This window comes from Neovison vison, chromosome 12 (assembly GCF_020171115.1).
Source record: "Neovison vison isolate M4711 chromosome 12, ASM_NN_V1, whole genome shotgun sequence".
In the NCBI taxonomy this organism is placed as follows: Eukaryota; Metazoa; Chordata; class Mammalia; order Carnivora; family Mustelidae; genus Neogale; species Neogale vison.
The window spans coordinates 108,698,814-108,721,443 of NC_058102.1; the positions used below are offsets into that span (position 1 = coordinate 108,698,814).

At 40.2% G+C, this 22,630-nt stretch overlaps 1 protein-coding gene across 4 annotated transcripts in view; it reads left to right on the forward strand.

The window, feature by feature from the left end:
* Nucleotides 1–22,630, forward strand: part of LOC122892341 (cat eye syndrome critical region protein 2) — a 64,756-nt gene that overhangs the window by 36,626 nt on the left and 5,500 nt on the right. For all 4 annotated transcript variants that reach the window (XM_044228668.1, XM_044228669.1, XM_044228666.1 and 1 more), the window contains 8 exons: nt 5,778–5,931; nt 10,123–10,252; nt 10,797–10,834; nt 10,922–11,013; nt 11,239–11,365; nt 12,991–13,379; nt 13,931–14,059; nt 14,243–15,089. In XM_044228668.1, coding sequence (XP_044084603.1) covers nt 5,778–5,931; nt 10,123–10,252; nt 10,797–10,834; nt 10,922–11,013; nt 11,239–11,365; nt 12,991–13,379; nt 13,931–14,059; nt 14,243–15,089 — 1,906 coding nt within the window. The remainder of the gene's footprint in view (nt 1–5,777; nt 5,932–10,122; nt 10,253–10,796; nt 10,835–10,921; nt 11,014–11,238; nt 11,366–12,990; nt 13,380–13,930; nt 14,060–14,242; nt 15,090–22,630) is intronic.

Sequence of the window (22,630 nt, forward strand, 5' to 3'; positions counted from 1 at the left end):
TTACAACAAGAAAAAAAAACTGCAGTGCCAAACAGTGTAAGAATTTTTTTTATCTGTTCACTTTTTTGTTTTGTTTTTGTTCATTTGGTTGTACTTGTTCTTTAAACTATTAAAGTTTAACACACCACCAAAAGTGTCTCAGGCAGTGAATCCTGTCTTTTAGTGATATGTTCTTTAACAATGGCTTTACCTAAGGTGTTGTAATGCTGGAAATGAAAATAGTAACTTGAAACACTCTCTTGATGCACTACGTGGACTTTTTTTTTTTTTCCCCAGATGTATCTGATGCAATTTAGAGAATTCACATCAGATAAAATCAGCTGAAATTATACCACATGATGAAAGAGAACCACACACCAATTTACATTCCCACCAACAGTGCATGAAGTTTTCCTTTTGTCCACATCCTTGCCAACACTTGTTATTTCTTGTCTTTTTAATGATACCCAATCTGACTGGTGTGAAGCAATATCATCTCACTGTGGTTTTGGTTTACATTTCTCTGATGATTAGAAATGTGGAACACCGTTTCATGTACCTGTTGACCATCTGTGTGTCTTTGGAAAAATGTCTATTCTGGTCCTCTGCCTTTTTTTTTTTTTTTTAACCAGACTGGTTTTTTTGCTATTGATTAGTTTTTTTTAAGATGCTGTAAATTTAAGTTAGTCAATTACTGTATCTTTTTTTTTTTTTTTTTAGATTTTTTTTTTTTTTAATTTATTTATTTGAGAGAGAGACAGTGAGAGAGAGCATGAGCGAGGAGAAGGTCAGAGAGCGAAGCAGACTCCCCATGGAGCTGGGAGCCTGATGTGGGACTCGATCCTGGGACTCCAGGATCACGCCCTGAGCGGAAGGCAGTCGTCCAACCAACTGCCCCACCCAGGCGTCCCTCAATTACTGTATCTTAATGTTAATATTAATGTATTGGGGGGAGAAAAAAGCAACTAAGTAGATATTATATGACTCCATTTATGTGAAGTATCCAGAGCAAGTAAGTCCACTTGCTTGGAGAGGAGATTGGTCGTTGCCAGGAGCTAGAGGAGTGGGGAGTAAGGACTGGCTGGTTATGGGTTCAGCAGTTTCTTTTGGGGTGCTAAAAATGTTTTGCAACCTAGTGTAGGTGGTGGTTACACAACACTGTGAATGTACTAAATGCCACTGAGTTACACACTTCAAAGTTGTTATTTTTATTTGAATCTCACATGAAGTTTTAACAAAAAACTATATGAATAAGTTTTACATATTTTTTAATGATGTAGGGCCTCTGATTTTACAGCAATTTTTACATCTATAGTTATCTTAAACTTTAAGATTCTTGCTTCATTGTTACTAAAATAAACTATTTGTAATCAATTTTTAGTACTTCATCCTAAAAATCAATAGGTTCTAACCTTTGGGTACTTTAACATTTCTTTTTTTATTTTATTTTATTTTATATTATTTTATTTTTTCAGTGTTCCAAGATTCGTTTTTTATGTACCACACCCAGTGCTCCATGCAGTTTTTGCCCTCCTTAATACCCATCACCAGGCTCACACATCATATTTTAATTTTAGACTTTTAACAGGGAACATATAGCAGAGGATATAAAAAGTTAATAAAAACTACATCATTTTAGGGGCACCTGAGTGGCTCACTGGATTAAGTCCTCTGCATTCTGCTCAGGTCGTGATCTCAGAGTCCTGGGATTGAGCTCCACATAGGCCTCTCTGCTCAGCAGGGAGCCTGCTTCCTCCCTCTCTCTCTGCCTGCCCCTCTGCCTACTTGTGATCTCTGTCTGTCAAATAAATAAATAAAATCTTTAAAAAAAAAAAAACTAGATCATTATAGAATATGCCATATTAGTTCATTTCTCCAGTTTAACTTGGGAAGAAACTGTTCTAATTTCCAAAGAATTTATGTGCTTTTACAGAATACTTGGGGGACTATATTAGAATACAGTGGAAGACACAGTAATCTCCCAACTTACAAATCACATTACTCCTACATTTTTACCTATTTGCTTCAGGCCCTCTCTATATACATTTATTACAAAACTGGCATCTTACTGAATTTTTTTTTTCAAGATTTTATTCATTTATTTGACAGAGATCACAAACAGGCAGAGAGAGAGGAAGGGAAGCAGGCTCCCCGCCAAGCAGAGAGCCCGACGTGGGACTCGATCCCAGGACCCCGGGACCATGACCTGAGCTGAAAACAAAGACTTTAACCCACTGAGCCACCCAGGCGCCCTTGAATATTATTTTTTTATCTGTGTTTTTCATTTAACATTGTGAGCATTTTCATATTTCATTAAAATTCCTCAGAACTACAACTTCTGTTGGGGCCCCTGGGTGGATCATTTGGTTGAGCAGCCAGGTCTTGGTTTTGGCTCAAGTCGCCATCTCTTTGTGGTCAGGCTCCATGCTCAGCGGGGGTCTGAGATTCTGTCTCCCTCTCCATCTGCGCCTCCTACTTGCATGCACACTCACGCTCTCCCCCCGCCCACCCCGTATTTCTAAAAGAAGAAAATCTTTTTTTAAAAAATAACTTCTATTGGTTTTATAATGATGACTATATAATTTTACCTTTTATTAAACATTTTAGCGTATTTGTAAATTTTCACCATTTTAAATAATGTTGACTCGAACCTACTTAAAGAATCTTTGCCTTTCTATTCCATTTTTACAATAAAATCATAAAAGTATAATTACTCTGTTTAGGGTTATATATATATTATACACACACACTCTCTCTTGCTCTCGCTCTCACTCTGTCTCTCTCTCTCTCTGTCCTCCAGGGGACCTGTGCTGCAACCAATTGATAGCATTCATTTTACCACATCTTTACAAATGTATTACTTCATATCTTTCTCTAGTTTGTAAGTGAAAAGGGTATTTTACTTTTGTTTTTGATCATAAACAGTGGGTTTTGTTTTTGTTTTAATATTTTTATAAACATATAATGTTTTATTAGCCCCAGGGGTACAGGTCTGTGAATCGCCAGGGTTACACACTTCACAGCACTCACCATAGCAAATACCTTCCCCAATGTCCATAACCCTACCACCCTCTCCTTAGCCGTCCCCCTACCCCCCCACAACCCTCAGTTTGTTTTATGAGATTAAGAGTCTGTTACGATCCGATCCTATCTTTTCTTTTTTTTTTTTTTTTAAAGATTTTATTTATTTATTTGACAGAGAGAACTCACAAGTAGATGGAGAGGCAGGCAGAGAGAGAGAGAGGGAAGCAGGCTCCCTGCTGAGCAGAGAGCCTGATGCGGGACTCGATCCCAGGACCCTGAGATCATGACCTGAGCCGAAGGCAGCGGCTTAACCCACTGAGCCACCCAGGCGCCCCGATCCTATCTTTTCATTAAGAGTGGTTTTTACCTTCTGTGAATTTTGTATTCACGTTCAGTCTTTTGTGGGTGGCTATTGTTAACTGATTTGTGTTGGTTTTGGTTTTTGTTGTTTCGTTTTTTGGTTTTGTTTGTTTGTTTTGAGAGAGTGAACATGTATAAATGGGGGGGTGGGAACAGAAGGTAAGGGAGAATCATATGCAGGCTTGACACCCAGCAGGGAACCCAACACAGGAGCACAACCCTGATCAACCTGAGATCAAGACCTAAGCTGACACTTAACTGACTGAGCCACACAGGCGCCCCTATTGTTAATTGATTTGTAAGGTATCTTTACATATTAAGAAGAATAAATTGTCCAGGCGCCTGAGTGGCTCAGTAGGTTAAGCCTCTGCCTTTGGCTCTGGTCATGGTCTCAGGGTCCTAGGATGGAGCCCTGCATCAGGCTCTCTGCTCAGCAGGGAGCCTGCTTCCCCCTCTGTCTCTGACTGCCTCTCTACCTACTTGTGATCTCTCTCTTTGTGTCAAATAAATAAATAAAATCTTCAAAAAAAATAATAAATTATCATATTTGTTGCAATAATAGTTATATAGATATTCTTAAGATTTATTTATCTTTTTTTTTCCTTTCCCCCCTTCCATTGACTTCAAACATGAAACACTTCCCATGTTTATTTACAGATGACTCTGGTGACTTAATACTTCCATTTATAAGTTATTAGCTTGAATTTCTTTAGTCTTTATTAAAATGTTGACTCTAATTTAATATCCCCTTGTACTAGTTTAAAGAAGAATATTTCACATGTTCTTACCTGCTGTCCTTTGGAGGGAGGGGCAAAATATACATACATTATCAATACCTTTGACCAGGCCTACCTTTCTTCTGTCTCCTCCCAGTACCCTGCTTGGGAGTCACTGTACAACTGAAAGGGGCAAAGGCAGTTTGTTTTGGTTTATTGCATAGTCCATCATAACTTGTGAGCTGAGTAAAGATGTTGCCAAGAAGTTGGAATAATGAAGGATTTGTGGGTTGGGGGTACTTGTGTACTTGACTAGTATTTAAGAGGCAAATCTAGAGATACATTCTTTTTTTTTTTTTTTTTTTAATTTTTTTTTTTAAGATTTTATTTTATTTATTTGAGAGAGAGAGACAGTGAGAGAGAGAATGAGCGAGGAGAAGGTCAGAGAGCGAAGCAGACTCCCCATGGAGCTGGGAGCCTGATGTGGGACTCGATCCCGGGACTCCAGGATCACGCCCTGAGCCGGAGGCAGTCGTTTAACCAACTGCGCCACCCAGGCGTCCCTAGAGATACATTCTTTAGAAGAATTTTCCTTAATGTCAGTAGCCTCCCCATTTCAGAAACAGTATCTAGCATATCTAAACTGCCTGCCCTGCTTATAGATAAAGATTATAGGGAACTTTCTTTAGTTTCACAGCGTTACGTGTATGATAATGGTTTTTTGTCTTTTGGTTTATTTGGGTATTTTGGGTTTGTGTTTTTTGTTTGTTTGTTTTTCATTTTCATCTCATTTCTAACTCATTTCAGGTTTTTACCTTGTAGTAACAAACTTTTAAACTTAGGCTCATTAGAATTTGAAAGGTCAGGTGGCTTTCACATCAGCACAAAAGTCAAGGGAAGAAATGAAAATAAGTAATTTCAGCTTTAGCTTCACAATTCTGGTTTACAGAATGGCTCAGAACCAGTTATATTGGAAAGTATGCAGAGTAAAATAATAGGTTATGATAGTAATGGTCCTATTGTCCTTTATCTTTGGTTAGATTTCTTAGGCAATCACTTCCCCAGTGACCAACTGAAATCTTTATGTTAATGTCATTTGTGTGGAAAAACAAGGGAAAATGCTAGCCAGTCTTGAGTAATTTTACAAATTTCTATGCAGTTGTTTTTTTCTTTTCTGTATCTTAAGGCAAAACGGTGGCCCCCTCCCACCAAACGCCCAGTTTTATTCATTGTTTTATTTTTAAAGTATAAATGTTAAGGTTTCAAAGTCTTGCACATTGAAATTGTGACCCTGTGTTCTTGTATCATTTTTAAAGTTTATCGAGATGAGAGTACTTTTTAAGATGTCACTTTTATTAAATATTAAATCTATAATATTGGTGTCTCAACTTCCTCAGTTTCTCTTCTCTGATCCAACATATTCATAGGATTACCTCCCAAAGACCACAAATTATGTAAATCATAGGGACCAAAACTTCTTAGCTTATTTCAAATTGCCATTGTTTTAATGTTAGTTATGTATTCCCATACGTTTATTCTGTAGATGATAAAATCGACTTGAGGTTATGATATAAACTCCCTACCTATCCAATACTATTTGTTGAATAGATTGAATTCAGTAAAAATTGGCTCTTAGAGCAAAAAACTGATCTTACATTATTGTGTATTGACACTGTACTCTTAACTGGCTTTTTATAGGAGACCCCTGTGCTTACCAGAATAGAAAAACAGAAGCGCAGAGAGGAGGAAGAAGAACGTCAAATTCTTCTCGCAGTGCAGAAGAAGGAGCAGGAGCAGATGTTAAAGGAAGAGAGAAAACGAGAGCTGGAGGAAAAGGTCAAGGCTGTAGAAGGTATGTGGGCTCTCTGAGCAGTACATGTGGTATGAGAATAGCCCTCCTCTGGCCAAAGCCAAATCAAGCTAGGTTCTCTCCGTCATCTAAGCTGCTACTGGCAATTTCTATTTAAATAACTTGTTAATTGCACTCTTTCTTGTGTATTCTGTTGGATCCAATCTCATTGTATATGCAGTCCTTCTACAGCACCTGTATTTGTTATTCTTGGTGTTCCTGTCAGTCTTACTACTTATTGCCCTCATCTCTGTACATCCTGCATGTGAAATGGAAAAAAAATATTGAGGTATTAATGACATGTTTCATAGAAATAATTTTAACCACAATTGAAATGTACTAAAGAAAAATCTTTTTTTTTTTTTTTTAAGATTTTATTTATTTATTTGACAGACAGAGATCACAAGTAGGCAGAGAGGCAGGGAGAGAGAGAGGAGGAAGCAGGCTCCCTGCTGAGCAGAGAGCCCGATGCGGGGCTCCATCCCAGGACCCTGGGATCATGGCCTGAGCCGAAGGCAGAGGCTTTAACCCACTGAGCCACCCAGGCACCCCTAAAGAAAAATCTTTAAAAAATTTTTTAAGTATGGCACTATACATATCAAGAGTACTTCCATTAATTTTATTAGAGCAAATCATTTTTCTCAGACTTGGGTCTAAGTTTTGGTCTTGGTATAATGAGATTTTTCTTTCCTTTGCAGTTAATACAAAGGATAATAACTGCCCCTAGATATGTCAGATAGCAGTTGTGTTTATAAGCTAAACCTGATAAATCATATGGTAACAGATCATCTGCTTAGTTGAATACAGACCAGTATTTATTTAAGTAAATTTACTGAAGTTTTAAATTTTTTTCTTTTTCTTTTTTTTTTTTTAAGATTTTATTTATTTATTTGACAGAGAGAAATCACAAGTAGACGGAGAGGCAGGCAGAGAGAAAGAGAGGGAAGCAGGCTCCCTGCTGAGCAGAGAGCCCGATGCAGGACTCGATCCCAGGACCCCAAGATCATGACCTGAGCTGAAGGCAGCGGCCTAACCCACTGAGCCACCCAGGCGCCCTGAAGTTTTAAATTTTTGAATAAAACCACATAACCTAGATTTGACTTTTTAATGCAGTGTCTCAGTGCAAAATTTAAATAAATTTTGGCTGTAAAACTTAAAGGATTCAGCCTTATTAAGTGCTTTTTGGCCTCCCATTCCTAAGTGATGCCTTCTGTTTCTTCATAGGGTAACCCATTCCTACTGTGATCACTTCTTCATTATAAAACCCTTAGTGCATTTAATCTACAAATTTAGCCTGTGTGACAATATGTAGTATATCCTACTTGTAAAGTGTTTCATGGCTTTCATTTCCAATGCTAGATTTAAATTCTCAGGACAGTAACAATGGCTTTAATTTTTGTAGTTTTTAAGGGTATTCTGTATTCTCAGTCTGGTTTTTATTTGCTGCACTGTTCTCATTTGACTTTTATACAGACAGATTCAAAACTTATTTTTATGGTTTAGTTTCTCTACCTTGAAGATTAATAATGCCTGTGTTATAGATTGTTCTTTAAGTCAACAAATTTTTTTTTAAGCACCCATTCCATGCCAGGCTTTGTTCTAGGAATATAGATATTAAACAAAAGAAACTAATCCTTTCGTGGGGCTTAAATTCTAGTGGTGGGAAGACCGAAGAAACAAATACTGTAGAATCATAGCTGGTGGTGAAAGATGTAAAGAAAAATAGGTTTAGAGATCAAGAGTGACGTGATGTGGGTGGCATTTAGATAAGCTTGTCAAGAAAGCCCTTTACAGATGATGTGACATTTCATAATGAAGTGGATGAAGGTGCCATATGAACATCTGATGGGGGAATGGAGAGGAAATAGCAGGTGCACAGGACCTGAGGAAGAAATATGCACGGGGAGGCCAGTATGGACCAAAGTAAAAAGTAAGGGGAAAACGGGCAGGAAATGAGTTCATAGAGGTAGCCAGGGGTCAGATCACTTAGGACTATGCAGACCTTGTGAGAAGGGTTAAATAAAAACGGGTAGTCTCTAGCACACAGCAAGCTCACAAATTAGTTCTCATGGGGAAAACATAGAGTTTTTACAGACTGTAAAATAGTTACAGCAATAAATTTTTCCTGAATTCTTGGAAGCTAAGTAAAAAAGGCAGAAGCAATAATGGATTTTTTTTTCCCCCTAGGATTTGTATTTATTGGGTGGGAGGAGCAGAGGGAGAGGAAGATAGAAATTTGAGCATACTCTGCGCTGAGAGTGTGTTAAGTACAAAAGGCACAAGCTACAAAGGGAGGGAGATTGATATGGTTGAGTACATGAGTTGTTTAAAACTTATATATAACATAAACACCGTAATCAAAGTGGAAAGACAAGTCAATGTAGAAGATAATTTTAACACATAACCAACAAAGACGTACTCTCCAGATTCTTAAAGCACTTCTCTAAATCCATTAGAAATGGAACAATCCAAAGGAAAAGGGCAAAGTATATAAGCAAGAAATTCACACAAGAGGATGCTAAATGGTCAGTAAACATGGAAATATGTTTAGTATCACTCCAGTCAGGAAAATGCAAATGAAAGCATCAAAATTTTTCATCAGTATTTCCCAATTTGGCAGAATTGGTAGTTTTATCATACCAAGCGAGTATAACTCACACCACTAGTGAAAGAATAGCTGTACCCCTTTGGAAAGCACTGTGGCAGTTCCACTGCTGGGTGTGCATCCCAGAGAACTCGCACACGTGCACGAGAACGCATGTCAAAAGAATTGTATGATAATACTATTTACAAGATGCAAAAAATTGCAGTCAACTAGACAGAACTACTGTAATAAAGTTACTAAAGCAAAAATGTTAAAATCTGCCTGTTTGTTAGGTTCATGGATATTCATTAATTTAGTTACACTTTTCTTTAATCCTGAAATCATTTTTTAAAAAAACAATATTGTTAGTCATTGATAGCATTTGACTAATTAAAGTAGATATAGATTTAAGTTTATAAGTGAATAATGTAAAAACAAAAACACAAGTCAAACAGAACTAGACAGAGAATAGTTAGCAGGGTCATGTCATGCTCCTAGCAGGGGACATATGTGGAGCCTGTCCCTCAGGGAAGAAAATAGAAGAGGTGTCCTGGCTTCTCCCTTCCATCTTTATGTCTTTCTGTCTGACAGTGCTCTTTATCTCCCTGCCTCTTTTCTTTACTCCTGACCTTCCGGTTCCCTGCTGGCACTGAGTGTCCCATCAGGCTAGTAGTGGAATGCCAAGTGTGTTTCTCATGGCTATGGCTGTGAGCCAGAAAAAAATCATCCCTGTCTTCCAGCTCCTTGCCAATTCCAGCTGGCATCTTTCCCTTGTTCCCAGCCAAATTTATGACTACCCCTTGCTTGGTAAGGGCCAGCTGCCAGTGGTAGGGGTGGATTAAAGAGCAAAGACAATTGGTGTGCAAGGATGCCTTTGTAAATACCAAACTTGCGAGCTTAGATATGCATATAAAATCCCGTGTATGTTAGGATTGAGAGTTTGGTCCTTAAAAAAGTAGATGTTGTTTTTCTGAGAGAAAGATTAGAAAGGCCTCAGGTATTCATAGAAGGATATCTTCATTCAGTCTTATATTTTTTTTTCCTTTTTCTTCTAACTCTATTTTTCTTCAGACTTGCTCTTTCCTCCCTCTCCGTCCCAGACCACCCTCATCCCTTCCAGCCCTTGAGCTCAGTATGCATAAATGAAATGGGCTCCACAAGTTTATATACATATATATATGTATATATATATATTTTAAAGATTTAATTTATTTACTTAACAGAGAGAGAGAGAGACAGTGAGAACGTGAACATAAGCAGGGGGAGTGAGAGAGGGAGACACAGGCTTCCTGCTGAGCAGGGAGTATGATGGTGGGGCTCGATCCCAGGACCCTGGGATCATGACCTGAACTGAAGGCAGACTCTTAATGACTGAGCCACCCAGGCTCCCCACAAATTTATATTTTTTCATAATACATTCCATCTATAGAATCATCCTTAATACCAAGAGGATGGCAAAAGAAGCAAAAATAATCTTATGAAAAAAAAAATAATAATCTTATGATACAGGTGATCTTTATTTCTTTCTTCTCTAAAATGGTTAACAAACATGTTATCATCTAAAGAGTGCTTAACCTCACTTGTACCATAATGCCCTATGTTCATTGTAGATCGAGCAAAGAGGAGAAAGCTCAGGGAAGAAAGGGCATGGCTGCTGGCCCAAGGGAAGGAGCTCCCCCCAGAACTTTCCCATCTGGACCCTAGTTCCCCCATGAGAGAAGAAAAAAAGACTAAAGACCTGTGAGTATTTAATGATACTAACAGTAGTAACCAGGAACATTGGTGAAGCACTGTGGCATTGTGCTAAGCACTTCTCTCATTTAATTCTTAAAACAGTCCTGTGTGGCAGGTAATATTCAGTGTTCATGAGCTTCTTGCTCTTCTCTATGCCTTTATTATTACTCTCTATGCCTATATTATTATTTTTTAAAATATAGATATATTGTTATTCTTTAGATTACAAAAATACTCATTAGGGTAAAATAAAATCCTGGAAATAATGTGCTCCTAAATAAACAACATCATAGAATCATAAATTAAGTTGTAGATCATCGAAGGCAGCTCCATCATTTTACAGATGATGAAAATGCTTCTCCCCTTAGGCTTGCTAACCTTCATCTTCATAATTATTTTCTAGAGATTATCAGTGTTACAGACTTAAGTTAAAGACAGTTTATTGAAACTGTTCCAAACCTTGGTATAATCAGCTCTGTGTCTGTGATTGAATTAAGAGAACTAAGGAGAAGGTGGTCAAAGTTATTATTTCTTATTTTGTGATTCACAGCTTTGAGTTGGATGATGATTTCACTGCCATGTATAAAGGTCAGTTCCCATTCTCAGCCTTTATTATCTCTGATAGAAGTACTCCTGTGTGAGTGCATTAATTAAGTTCTCTTCTTTGGCTTTCAGTTCTAGATGTGGTAAAGGCTCACAAGGATTCCTGGCCCTTTTTAGAACCTGTGGATGAATCATATGCCCCAAACTATTACCAGATTATTAAGGTAGAGGCTACCTATGCAGTTATACTTACCATGGTGTTTGTTTCTTTCTTGACTTTTGTTGCTGGTTTTGTTTAAAGTTCACCTGTTATTCCTTGAGAATCAGGGTTGCTGGGTAGTATATGCTGGGCTCCTGAGCATCTCATAGTGGTATGATTTCCTTGCCTCATAAGGACTAGGAGGTGTTTTTTTCTCCAACATGTTATAATTTAATGTGTCTTATTTTAGGTCCCCATGGATATCTCAAGCATGGAGAAGAAACTGAACGGAGGTTTATACTGTACCAAGGAGGAATTTGTAAATGACATGAAGACTATGTTCAGGAATTGTCGAAAATATAATGGGGAAAGTAGTGGTAAGTGGGGAAGGAGTTTGCTATGGATACACTTACTATCCATATCAACCAAGAACAGAATACCTTCTTTTTTAGAAATACACAAAAACAGAAGTGCATCTCTTTTTAGAAAGGATTTAGACCTTTCACTGAGACTGTAAATAAAATGTACATTTAAAGCCATGGGATTGGCCACTCTGACTACTTACACAACATGTGCCAAAACCACGTCTATCCTATGTGACAAAAGAATGTATCTAGTGGCTAACTGGGCTTAGGTTATTTTTCATTATTGTAGAGACCAGGCTGGATTTAGATCGTACTGCACTTCCTTAAACAGAGACTGCTAACTACTGACCAGATTGACCTTAGGTTCTTAAATCATCTTGAGAAGTCCACAGAGTAGATCTCCAGTTACAAAGAATGTATGGCTCCAAGTGTAGAAACGTGTACTCATTTATACAGTAGCTCAAATGCTTTAGCTTAAAAACTAAGCAGCTTTGGGACACATGGGTGTCTCTGTCAGTTAAGGACCTGACTTTTTTTTTTTTTTTTTTTAAGATTTTATTTATTTATTTGACAGACAGAGAGCACAAGTAGGCAGAGAGGCAGCCAGAGAGAGGGGGGGAAAGCAGGCTCCCTGCTGAGCAGAGAGCCTGATGCGGGGCTCCATCCCAGGACCCTGGGATCATGACCTGAGCCGAAGGCAGAGGCTTTAACTCACTGAGCCACCCAGGCGCCCCAAGGACCTGACTTTTGATTCTGGGTCAGGTTTAGGGTTATCATCTAAGGGGTCACGAGGGTTCCTAGGTGGCTCAGTGGATTAAGCCTCTGCCTTTGGCTCAGGTCATGATCTCAGGGTCCTGGGATCGAGCCCCGCATCGCATCAGGCTCTCTGCTCAGCAGGGAGCCTGCTTTCCCCCTCTCTCTCTGGCTGCCTCTCTGCCTACTTGTGCTGTCTGTCAAATAAATAAATAAAATCTTAAAAAAAAAAAAAAAAAGAGTTGGGGGGGATCATGAGATCAAGCCCCGCATGCAGCCCTGCATTCAGCAGAGTCCACTTAAGATTCTCTCTCTGCCGCTCCCTCCCCTAGTTTCACTCTCCGTCTCAAATAAATAAGTCTTTTAAAAAAAAGACAAAACTTAGTAGCTTCAGTGACTGTGTTTAATAATGCTGTGATTTAGCCTTGAAGAATTAAATCTGTCTTGGTTTAAGTTAAGAATCTGATACCAGGGCGCCTGGGTGGCTCATTAGGTTGGGCCGCTGCCTTTGGCTCAGTCATGATCTTAAGGTCCTGGGATCAAGTCCTGCATCGGGCTCTCTGCTCAGCAGGGAGTCTGCTTCCCTCTTACTCTCTCTGCCTGCCTCTCTGCCTATTTGTGAGATCTCTCTGTCAAATAAGTAAATAAAATCTTAAAAAATAATAATAATAATAATCTGATACCAGCCGTACAGCCTAGAGCCTATTAGGGCAAAAACAGTATCTTCATCTTGTGTCCTTAGCTGCATAACCTAATATCACTTGAGTTGAATTAAGCTCCAGAGTTTACCCAAAGGGCATCTTTTATTGTTTGTTGGTAAGAGAATTGTCTTTTATGTCCCATAAAAGCTCTATCTGGAAGTCAATCCTTGTATCTTCCCATAGAATATACCAAGATGTCTGATAATTTAGAGAGATGTTTCCATCGGGCAATGATGAAGCATTTTCCTGGTGAAGATGGAGACACAGATGAAGAATTTTGGATCAGAGAGGATGAAAAGCGAGAGAAAAGGCGGAGCCGGGCTGGACGAAGCGGTGGAAGCCATGTTTGGACCCGCTCCAAGGACTCTGAAGGGCCCAGCAAGAAACAGCAGCCCGTGGAGAATGGAGGAAAGTCCTTGCCGCCTGCCCGCAGAACTTCCTCTTCTGGGGATAATCAAAGCAGCAGTTCCACACAACTCCCTCGGGAGGTGGGCACCTCAAATGGCCGAGGCTTTTCTCGTCCCCTACATTATGGTGGGATGCCTAACCAGGCACCCCTTTTAAACCAGATGGTAAGGAATAGCTTAAAATTCAACAGTAGTTTCCCCTAGTTCATGAATTCAAACAGAAGTGAAGCCTTGTTAATTAGTTTTTTTTCCAAAGTAATTTTTCCATATATGGATGATTTTGTTTCTCCTCACCTGTCCTTTCTTTATTCATTCTTCCTCTTATTTTAAATCTTCTTTTAGTCAGTCTGATGCACTCTCAAGGTAGGTAGAAGTGAGGATTTTAAAAACTCTTTTCCTGTACAAAGCACAGAAATACACATAGTACATAAAATATACAGCATATCTATGCAATTTAAATTTCATGTGGAGGGGGCAATTGAGGAAAAATTGGCTTACAAGGCTCTTGGGGAAGAGGAACTAAGGAAAAAGAGATTAAGAAACACCAGGTTTTTTTCTGTCCTTCAGCGAGAGATAGCTTTGGGCCCCAGAACTAGCCCCAATCTGGGTGAGCTTATATGCTAGCATTCTGCAGGAATGGCCTTGTTTTCTACCTAATATCTTCTGTGCTTCCTCTTTTTTCCCCTCTCTTCCTGCCTTTACTCAACGCTCTCCAGAGGCCAGCAGTACCAGGAACATTTGGCCCTCTTCGAGGATCAGATCCTGCCAATTTATATGTCTCCTCTAGGGTCCCAGAACCACACCCTGGAGAACCTATGCAGCAGCATCAGCCTTTTGCCGTGCAGGTAAGCTGCCTACTCAGAATACACAAATGCAAAGGGCTTCACAGATACACTTCAGAAGTACAGTCTCTTACCAGGTTAAATTTAATTCATTATCTTCCATTATTTAGAGTCTGTTACTGTACATTAAGCACTTTATTCTGTGGATCTACTAATCTCTGCTTCCTTCTGTTTTCTTGTTGTCAGCCTCCTGTTGGAATTAACAACCACCGAGGACCCAGGCTAGGAACTCCAGAGGAGAAGCAAGTGTGTGGGGGCCTGACACACCTCAGTAATGTGGGATCACATTCTGGATCCTTGCAGCTTAGGCAGATGGGTGGCACTAGTCAGGATGGAAATATTTATCCCCCAACTCAATTCCAGTCAGGATTTATTCCTCCCAGGCATGGTGGGGCTCCAGCCCGACCCCCAGACTTTCCAGAAAGCTCAGAAATTCCTCCCAGCCACATGTACCGATCGTACAAGTACCTGAATCGAGTACACACCGCTGTCTGGAATGGAAACCATGGTGCTACAAACACAGGACCCTTGGGCACAGATGAGAAGCCCCCCATGGGGCCAGGACCCTCTCACCAGCCTCGAGCTCTTGGTCATATGATGGATTCCCGAGTGATGAGACCTGCTCTTCCCCCAAACCAGTGGACTGAACAATCAAGTTTTCTACCTCATGGAGTTGCTTCTTCAGGGTATATGCGACCACCCTGTAAATCTGGTGGACATCGGTTACAGCCACCTCCAGCCCCAACACCAAGTTCTCTTTTTGGAGCACCTTCTCATGCTCTGCGGGGGGTGCAAGGAGGGGACTCCATGATGGACAGCCCAGAGATGATTGCCATGCAGCAGCTCTCTTCCCGAGTTTGCCCACCAGGTGTGCCTTACCACCCCCGACAGCCTACACCCCCCCATTTATCTGGCCCTTTTTCACAGGTAGCTCACTCGACATCAGTAAGTGTGTCAGCCCCCAAGCCTACCTTGGGGAACCCTGGGAGGACACAGGATAGCAGTGAAACACAAGAGCCTGAGAATGACCGAGGTAATTTACACCATCATTTTTGTCTGATGTCTAACATTTAAACCATTAATTCATGAGAAATCTTTTTTACCAAGACTGTCAAACTTCTTTCTAGCTTTTTAACTACTCATTCAGGGTTGAGTGAATCATAGTATTAGTCCAGAGATATGAAAGGATTTCTGGTAGTGATGTAGTCCTTACTGTACTGTGCAGTCTTCTTGAGACTTGTAGATAGAGTAAATCAGTTCTCAGAACGCACTTTGAGTTTGTAGCATTTTTTTTTTTTTTAACAGAGAGAGATTGCAAGTAGGCAGAGAGGCAGACAGAGAGAAGGGGGGGAGGCAGGCTCCCCGCTGAGCAGACCCCAATGTGGGGCTTGATCCAAAGACCCTGAGAGCATGACCCGAGCCGAAGGCAGAGGCTTAACCCACTGAGCCACCCAGGCGCCCCTTGCTGCTGTTATATTACATTTGTTTACACAGATGGAAAATCTGAGACACAAAGCTATTTGCCTTCAACTCGCTAGTAAGTGATGGAGCTGAGATTTGTATCCATACCCACTTGATCCACCATCCATGCTGTCAACTACTACATCATCAAAGTGCCTTTAAAAATGACCCTCTTGTGGGGGGGGGGGGTCAGGAGAGGCTGGTAGGGTTGTGGACATTGGGAAGGGTATGTGCTATGGTGAGTACTGTGAAATGTGTAAACCTGGCGATTCACAGACCTGTACCCCTGGGGATAAAAATACATTATATGTTTATTTTAAAAATTAAAAAATTACCTTCTTAAACATTATCATTATAGGATAAGTTTTCAGTACTTAAAGTCTAATTATTTCCATTCTTCTATTCCTGGGACACATGTTTATAGCTACTAAGAAGCAAAGCTTGAAGGGAGTTCTTAGAAATATCTTAGGCTCAGGTCATGATCCCCAGGTCCTGGGATTGAGCCCCATGTTGTACTCCCTGCTCATTGGGAGTCTGCTTCTCCCTTTGCTCCTCCCTGCTGCTTGTGCTCTCGCTCGCTCTCTCTCACTCTCTTGTTGTCTCTCAAATAAGCAAATAAAATCTTTAAAAAGGGTGAGAGATTAACCTGAATATTGAGAAGATGAAAGGAATACTATTTGTAATTAGTGCTTGTTTGTAGGATAGATGTCCACCATGTATATTATTTTTTTCAATATATGAATGGAGAGGGGCATGTGGGTGGCTCAGTCACTTAAGCATCAGACTCGTGATTTAGGGTCAGGTCATGATCTCAGGGTTATGGGGTCAAGCCCTGCGTCAGGCTCTGTGCCCAGCATGGACTCTGCTTTAGAATCTCTCCATCTGCCCCTCCCCCCATTTGCACTCATACTCTCTCTCAGTAAATAAAATCATTTTAAAAAAGGAAGACTGATCTTTTATCAGATATGAATAGTCCACCTAAAATTGATGGTAGGCCTAGAACTCAGAATTAGTTTTTATCTTTATTTGTTTAGCTACGTACTAATACTTTTTTAAAAAACTGTAATTCCATTATAGTTAATGTACAGAGTTACTGTGATTCAGCACTTCAATACATTACTCAGTACTCCTTGTGATAAGTGTGCTCTTAATCTCCATCACCTATTTCACCCATCTTCCCACTGCCTCCCCTCTGTTAACCATCAGTTTGTTCTCTGTAGTTAAGAGTCTGTTTTTGATTTGTCTTTTTCTTTGTTCATTTGTTTTGTTTTTTTTAAATTTCACATATGAGGGGCGCCTGGGTGGCTCAGTGGGTTAAGCCGCTGCCTTCAGCTCAGGTCATGATCTCAGGGTCCCGGGATCGAGTCCCGCATTGGGCTCTCTGCTCAGCAGGGAGCCTGCTTCCCTCTCTCTCTCTCTGCCTGCCTCTCCATCTACTTGTGATTTCTCTCTGTCAAATAAATAAAATAAAATCTTTGAAAAAAAAATTTCACATATGACTGAAATCATATGGTATTTGTCTTTCTCTGATTTATTTCACTTAGCACTATACCCTTCATCCACATTGATGCAAATAGCAATATTCATTATTTTTGTGGCTGAGTAATAGTCCATTGTGTATACATACCACCTCTTTATCCATCCATCTTTCAGTAGACACAGGCTTCCATTTCTTGACTATTGTAGATAGTGCTACAGTAAACCTAGGGATGCATATAAACCTTTTCAAATTAGTGTTTCATATTCTTTGGATAAATACCCAGTAGTGGAATTAATGCTAATTCTGTTTTTATTTTTTTGAGTTACATCCATACTATTTTCCAGAGTGGCTGCACCAGTTTGCATTCCCACCAACAGTGTCCGAGGGTTCATTTTTCTCTACATCCTCACCAACATTTTTAGTTTCTTACGGTTTTTTTATTTTAGCCATTCTGGTGGGTGTGAAGTGATATCTCATTGTGGTTTCGATTTGCATTTCCTTTATAAGTGATGTTGAGCATCTTTTCATGTGTCCTTTGGCTATCTAAATGTCTTATTTGAAGAAATGCATGTTCATGTCTTCTGCCCATTTTTAATTGGATTATTTGGGTTTTGGTTGTTGAGTTCTACCAGTTCTTTATATTTTGGATACTAACCCTTTATCAGATACATCATTTGCAAATGTCTTAATCTATTTCCTTTTAATTTTATTGATTATTTTCTTTGCTCTGCAGAATCTTTCTATTTTCAGGTAGTCCCAGTACTTAATTTTTGCTTTTGTTTCTATTGCCTCTGGAGACCTGTCTATCCTCTTTTGCAAGTGGTTGTTCAGTTCTCTGAGCACCATTTGTTGAAGAGACTGTCTTTTTCACATTGCATATCCTTGCCTCCTTTGTGAAGGATTAATTGACCGAATAATTGTGGGTTCATTTCTGGGCTATTTTGTTCCCCTGATCTATGTGTCTTTTTTTGTGCCACTATGATTCCGTTTTGGTTATGACCACTTTGTACTATAGCTTGATATCTGTGACTGGGACAGCTCCACCTTTGTTTTTCTTTGTCCTGACTGCTTTGCCTATTTGGGGTCTTTTGTGGTTCCATACAAATTTTAATTCTGTTTCTGTGAAAAATGCTGTTGGTGTTTTAATAGAGATTGTATTGAATTTATAGATTGCTTTGGGTGACATGGACATCTTAACAATATCTGTTCTTTGTTTTGTTTTTTTTTAAGATTTTATTTGTTTATTTCAAAGAGAGAGGATGAGTGGGGGGAGGGACAGGAGGAGAGGCAGGCTTCCAGCTGAGCAGGGAGCCCAGTGTGGGACTTGATCCCAGAAACCTGGGATCATGACCCGAGCTGAAGGCAGACCCTTAACCAACTGAGCCACCCAGGTGTCCCAACCTCTGTGTACTTTTGTTCTTTCCAGATTTCTTCTCATGGTAGATTGCTAGTTTGATAACGTTATGATCAGAAAAGATGCATTTTATGACTTCAGTCTTTTCAAATTTGTTGAGATTTGTTTTGTGACCTACCATTTGATCTCTTCTGGAGAATGTTCCATATGCACTTGAAAGGAGTATGTATTTTGATGTTTTAGGATGGAATGTTTAGAATGTTTTTGTTAGATCCAGATGGTATGTCATTCAAAAAGCCGCTGGCCGGACACATGGGTGACTAAGTCAGTTAAGCATCTGACTCTTGATTTCAGCTCAGGTAATGAGATTGAGCCTGGTGTCAGGCTCACTGCTGGATATGGAGCCTTCTTAAGATTCTCTCTGTCAAGGAGCACCTGGTAGGTCAGTCAGTTAAGCCTGTGACTCATGTCATGATTGCAAGGTTCCTGTGATCAAGCCCAGCATCAGGCTCTGTGCTCATCAAGGAGTCTGCTTCTCCCTGTCCTTCAGCCTCTGTTCCCACTCGTTTCTGTTTTCTCTCTCTCAAATAAATCCAATCTTAAAAAAAAAAACCCTCACCCAAGATTCTTTGTCCCTCTGCCTCTCCCCAACTCTAAAAAACAAAATAAAAGCTATTCCTTCCTTGTTGATTTTCTGTTTGGATGATCTGTCCATTGATATACTTGAGGTGTGAAATTCCCCTGCTATTACTATATTCCTATCAATTACTTCCTATATGTTTGCTATTAGCTACTTTATGTATTTGGATGCTCCCATGTTTGGTACATAAGTATTTACTATTGCTACATCTTCTTATTGAATCTTCCCTTTATGATTTTGTTGTGTCCTTCTTTTTTTCTTTTTACAGTCTTTGTGTAAAGTTTTTTTTGTACCTGGGTGGCTCAGTCATTAAGCAGCTGCCTTAGGTTCAGGTCATGATCCCAGGGTCCTGGGATGAAGCCCCACATCAGACTCCCTGCTCAGCGGGAAGCCTGCTTCTCCCTCTCCCTCTCCCCCTGCTTGTATTCCCTCTCTTGCTGTCTCTCTGTCAAATAAATAAATAAAAATCTTAAAAATATATAAAATCTATCTAAATATAAAAAAATATAAAATATAAAATCAAATCTATAAATATTGCTATCTCAGTTTTCTTTTGACATCCATTTGCATGATAAATTCTCCATCCCTTTTCTTTCAGTCTGCTTATGTTTTTCACTCTGAAATGAGTCTCTGATAGGCACCATATAGAAGGTTCTTTTTTTTAATCCATTCCATTACCCTATATCTTTTGATTGTAACATTTAGTCCATTTACATTCAGAGTAGTTATTGATAGGTATGTACATACTAATATTATTACTTGTTTCATGGATATATTTGTAGTTCTCTGTTCCTTTCTTCTCTTGCTATCTTCTGTCATGGTTTGCTGGTGTTTTATAGTGAATCCAAGTATACTTGGATTCCTTTCTCTGTATTTTTTGCATATCAGTTACTGGTTTTTGATCTGTGGTTACTATTAGATATATATATACCATCTTCTGCATATAGCAGTCTGTATTAAGCTGATGGTCACTTAAGTTTCAACCTGTTCTTTATTGCCACCATGCCTCCACAACTCCCCCAGGTTTTAGGCATCTGGAGTCATACTTCATATCCTTTTATTTTATGAATCACTTGACTGATTTTTGTAGATCATTTTACTGCTTTTGTGCTTCCTACTTTTCTTATTCCTGCTTATGGTCTTTCCTTCCCACTCAGAATTCCCTTTAACATTTCTGATAGGTGTGGTGTAGTGGTGTAGTGGTGACAAACTTTTGTTTGTCGGGGAAACTCTCCTAGTCTGGATGGTACCCTTGCTGGATAAAGAATTCTTTGCTACTGGTGTTTTTTTTCTTTCAGCACTTTCAGCACTATCCTCACATTCCCTTCTAGCCTGTAAAGTTTCTGCGGAAAAAATGAGCTTATGGTCTTACAGAGTTTCTCTTTTATATAACTATTTTCTTTTTGTCTTTCTTACTTTAAAAATTCTTCTCACTACATTTTTGTCTTTTTTAATTCCTATGTGTTTTCATGTTGACCTCCTTGAGTTGATTTTGTTGGGGCATCTCTGTGCCTCCTGGATCTGGATTTCTGTTTCCTTCCCAGATTCGGGAAGTTTTCAGCTATTATTTCTTCAGAATGATTTTATTCCCCCCTTCTCTCCTGGGATCCATATAATGTCATTATTATTACATGTGACGGTTGTTACTGAGTTCTCTAAGTCTGTTTTCTTTTTTTTTCCACCTATTCAGTTTAATCGCATTCTGTCTTGCAAGTTTTTGATTCTTTCTTCTTCCTCTAGTGTACTATTAATCCACTGTAGTGTATTTTTAATTTCAGTTATTGTGTTCTTTATCTCTGATTTGTTCTTTTTTGTTTTCTATCTTTCTTGAGGGTCTCTTTGAGGTCCTCCACTCCTTTCTCAGGTCCAGTGAAGATCTCTGTGACCATTACTTTATATTCTCTTATCAGGCATATTACTTACTTCCATTTCATTTTGTTCTTTTCTGTGATTTTTGTCCTGGTCTTTCCTTTGGGACCTACTCCTCATCTCTTCATTTTATCTGACTCTCTGTGTCTGTTTCTGTGTGTTAGGAAAATCAGCTGTGTCCTCTGCTCTTGAAAGTAATGTCCTTCGCTGCCTTCGGCTCAGGTCATGATCTCAGTGTCCTGGGATTGAGACCCGCATCGGGCTCTTTGCTTGGCGGGAGCCTGCTTCTCTCTCTCTCTCTCTCTCTCTCTCTCTGCCTGACTCTCCGCCTGCTTGTGATCTCTCTCTCTCTGTCAAATAAATAAATAAAATCTTTAAAAAAAAAAGAAAGAAAGAAAGTAATGGCCTTGTGAAGAAGAGGTCCTATAGTGCCCTGTAGTGCAGTCCCCTGTTGAGAACCTGGCGCTTCAGGGGTTTCTCCTGTGTGTAATGTGTGCATCCTGCTGTTGTGACTGAGCCACATTTGCCTTCAGTCCAGTCATGTACAGTGGCTCTGCCTTTTGTGGGCAGGGTTTGATCCCTGTGTTGTTAGTGGGCCAATCTGGCGCCACCCTGGGCTTGAGTTGAGTCAGACCAGGCATTTACCAGAGGTGTGAAGTAGCACCAGACTGCTGGGTGCTTTCCCTGTGTTGTCCTCCGAGAAGCTTCCATTGGTGGGAATGGCTTTCAGTCAAAATAGCTGTCTGCCCCCTGCCCAGTGCGGGGGGCCCCAGTGGCACTATTACGTGTGGTTATCTTCCCTTTTCTCCAGGGAAGGAGTCTCTCTGGAGGAGTGGGGTGCTGGTCTGTTTCCTGGCTGCTTGCACCTCTCTAGGCTTGCGGCACCGCTTTGGGTGGGCTCCAGCCAAGGGCATATTGGAGGTGCCAGGTCAATAGGAAAATGCGGGAACAGGCCCATGGAGTGCCAGGAAGCTCTGCATCAGTCCACTGCAGAAGAGCACTGCAGTTGCCCAGGCTGGGATGAAGGGGATATTTCTGTAGGCGAATGTTGGGGAGGGGCAAACTGTTCTGCTATGTAACCAGTGTTGGCCCTACACTGGTTCCTGCAGTTGTCCCTCTATCTAGGCTGGGAGCAGAGGAGGAAAATGGTGTTGGCCAGCCCTTTTGTTCTTAGAGAGGTCTCCCAAAGATCCCTGCCCCTCCAATATACACTCATTAGTAAATAAATCTCCTTTCCACATATGTCAGGTATTTTTCACACTGCTGCTTCTATGCTCAATCTCCGTGGCACTGTTGTACTGTCTCTTTGAGGGCAGGGACTCTACCATCCTGGCTGTCACAGAGCTGAGCCCCCTGAGTTTTTTGGGTTTTTTGGTGTGTTTTTTTTAAAGATTTTATTTATTTATTTGACAGACAGAGATCACAAGTAGGCAGCGAGGCAGGCAGAGAGAGAGGAGGAAACAGGCTCCCTGCCAGGCAGAGAGCCTGATGTGTGGTTTGATCCCAGGACCCTGAGATCATGACCTGAGCTGAAAGCAGAGGCTTTATCCCACTGAACCACATAGGCGGCCCCCCCACGGAGTTTTAATAAGGTGTTAATAAGCCCCCAGATTCTTGGGCCCCTCTGGTTTTCAAAGCCAAATGTTACAGGGATTGATTTTACCCATTCAGGTCCCCCATGCCTGGGGTTCCTGTCTTGTGATCTCCTCTGCCCTCTTCTCTGTGCTGGTGCACAGAGGACAATCCCAAGGATCCACTTGGCTCCGGACA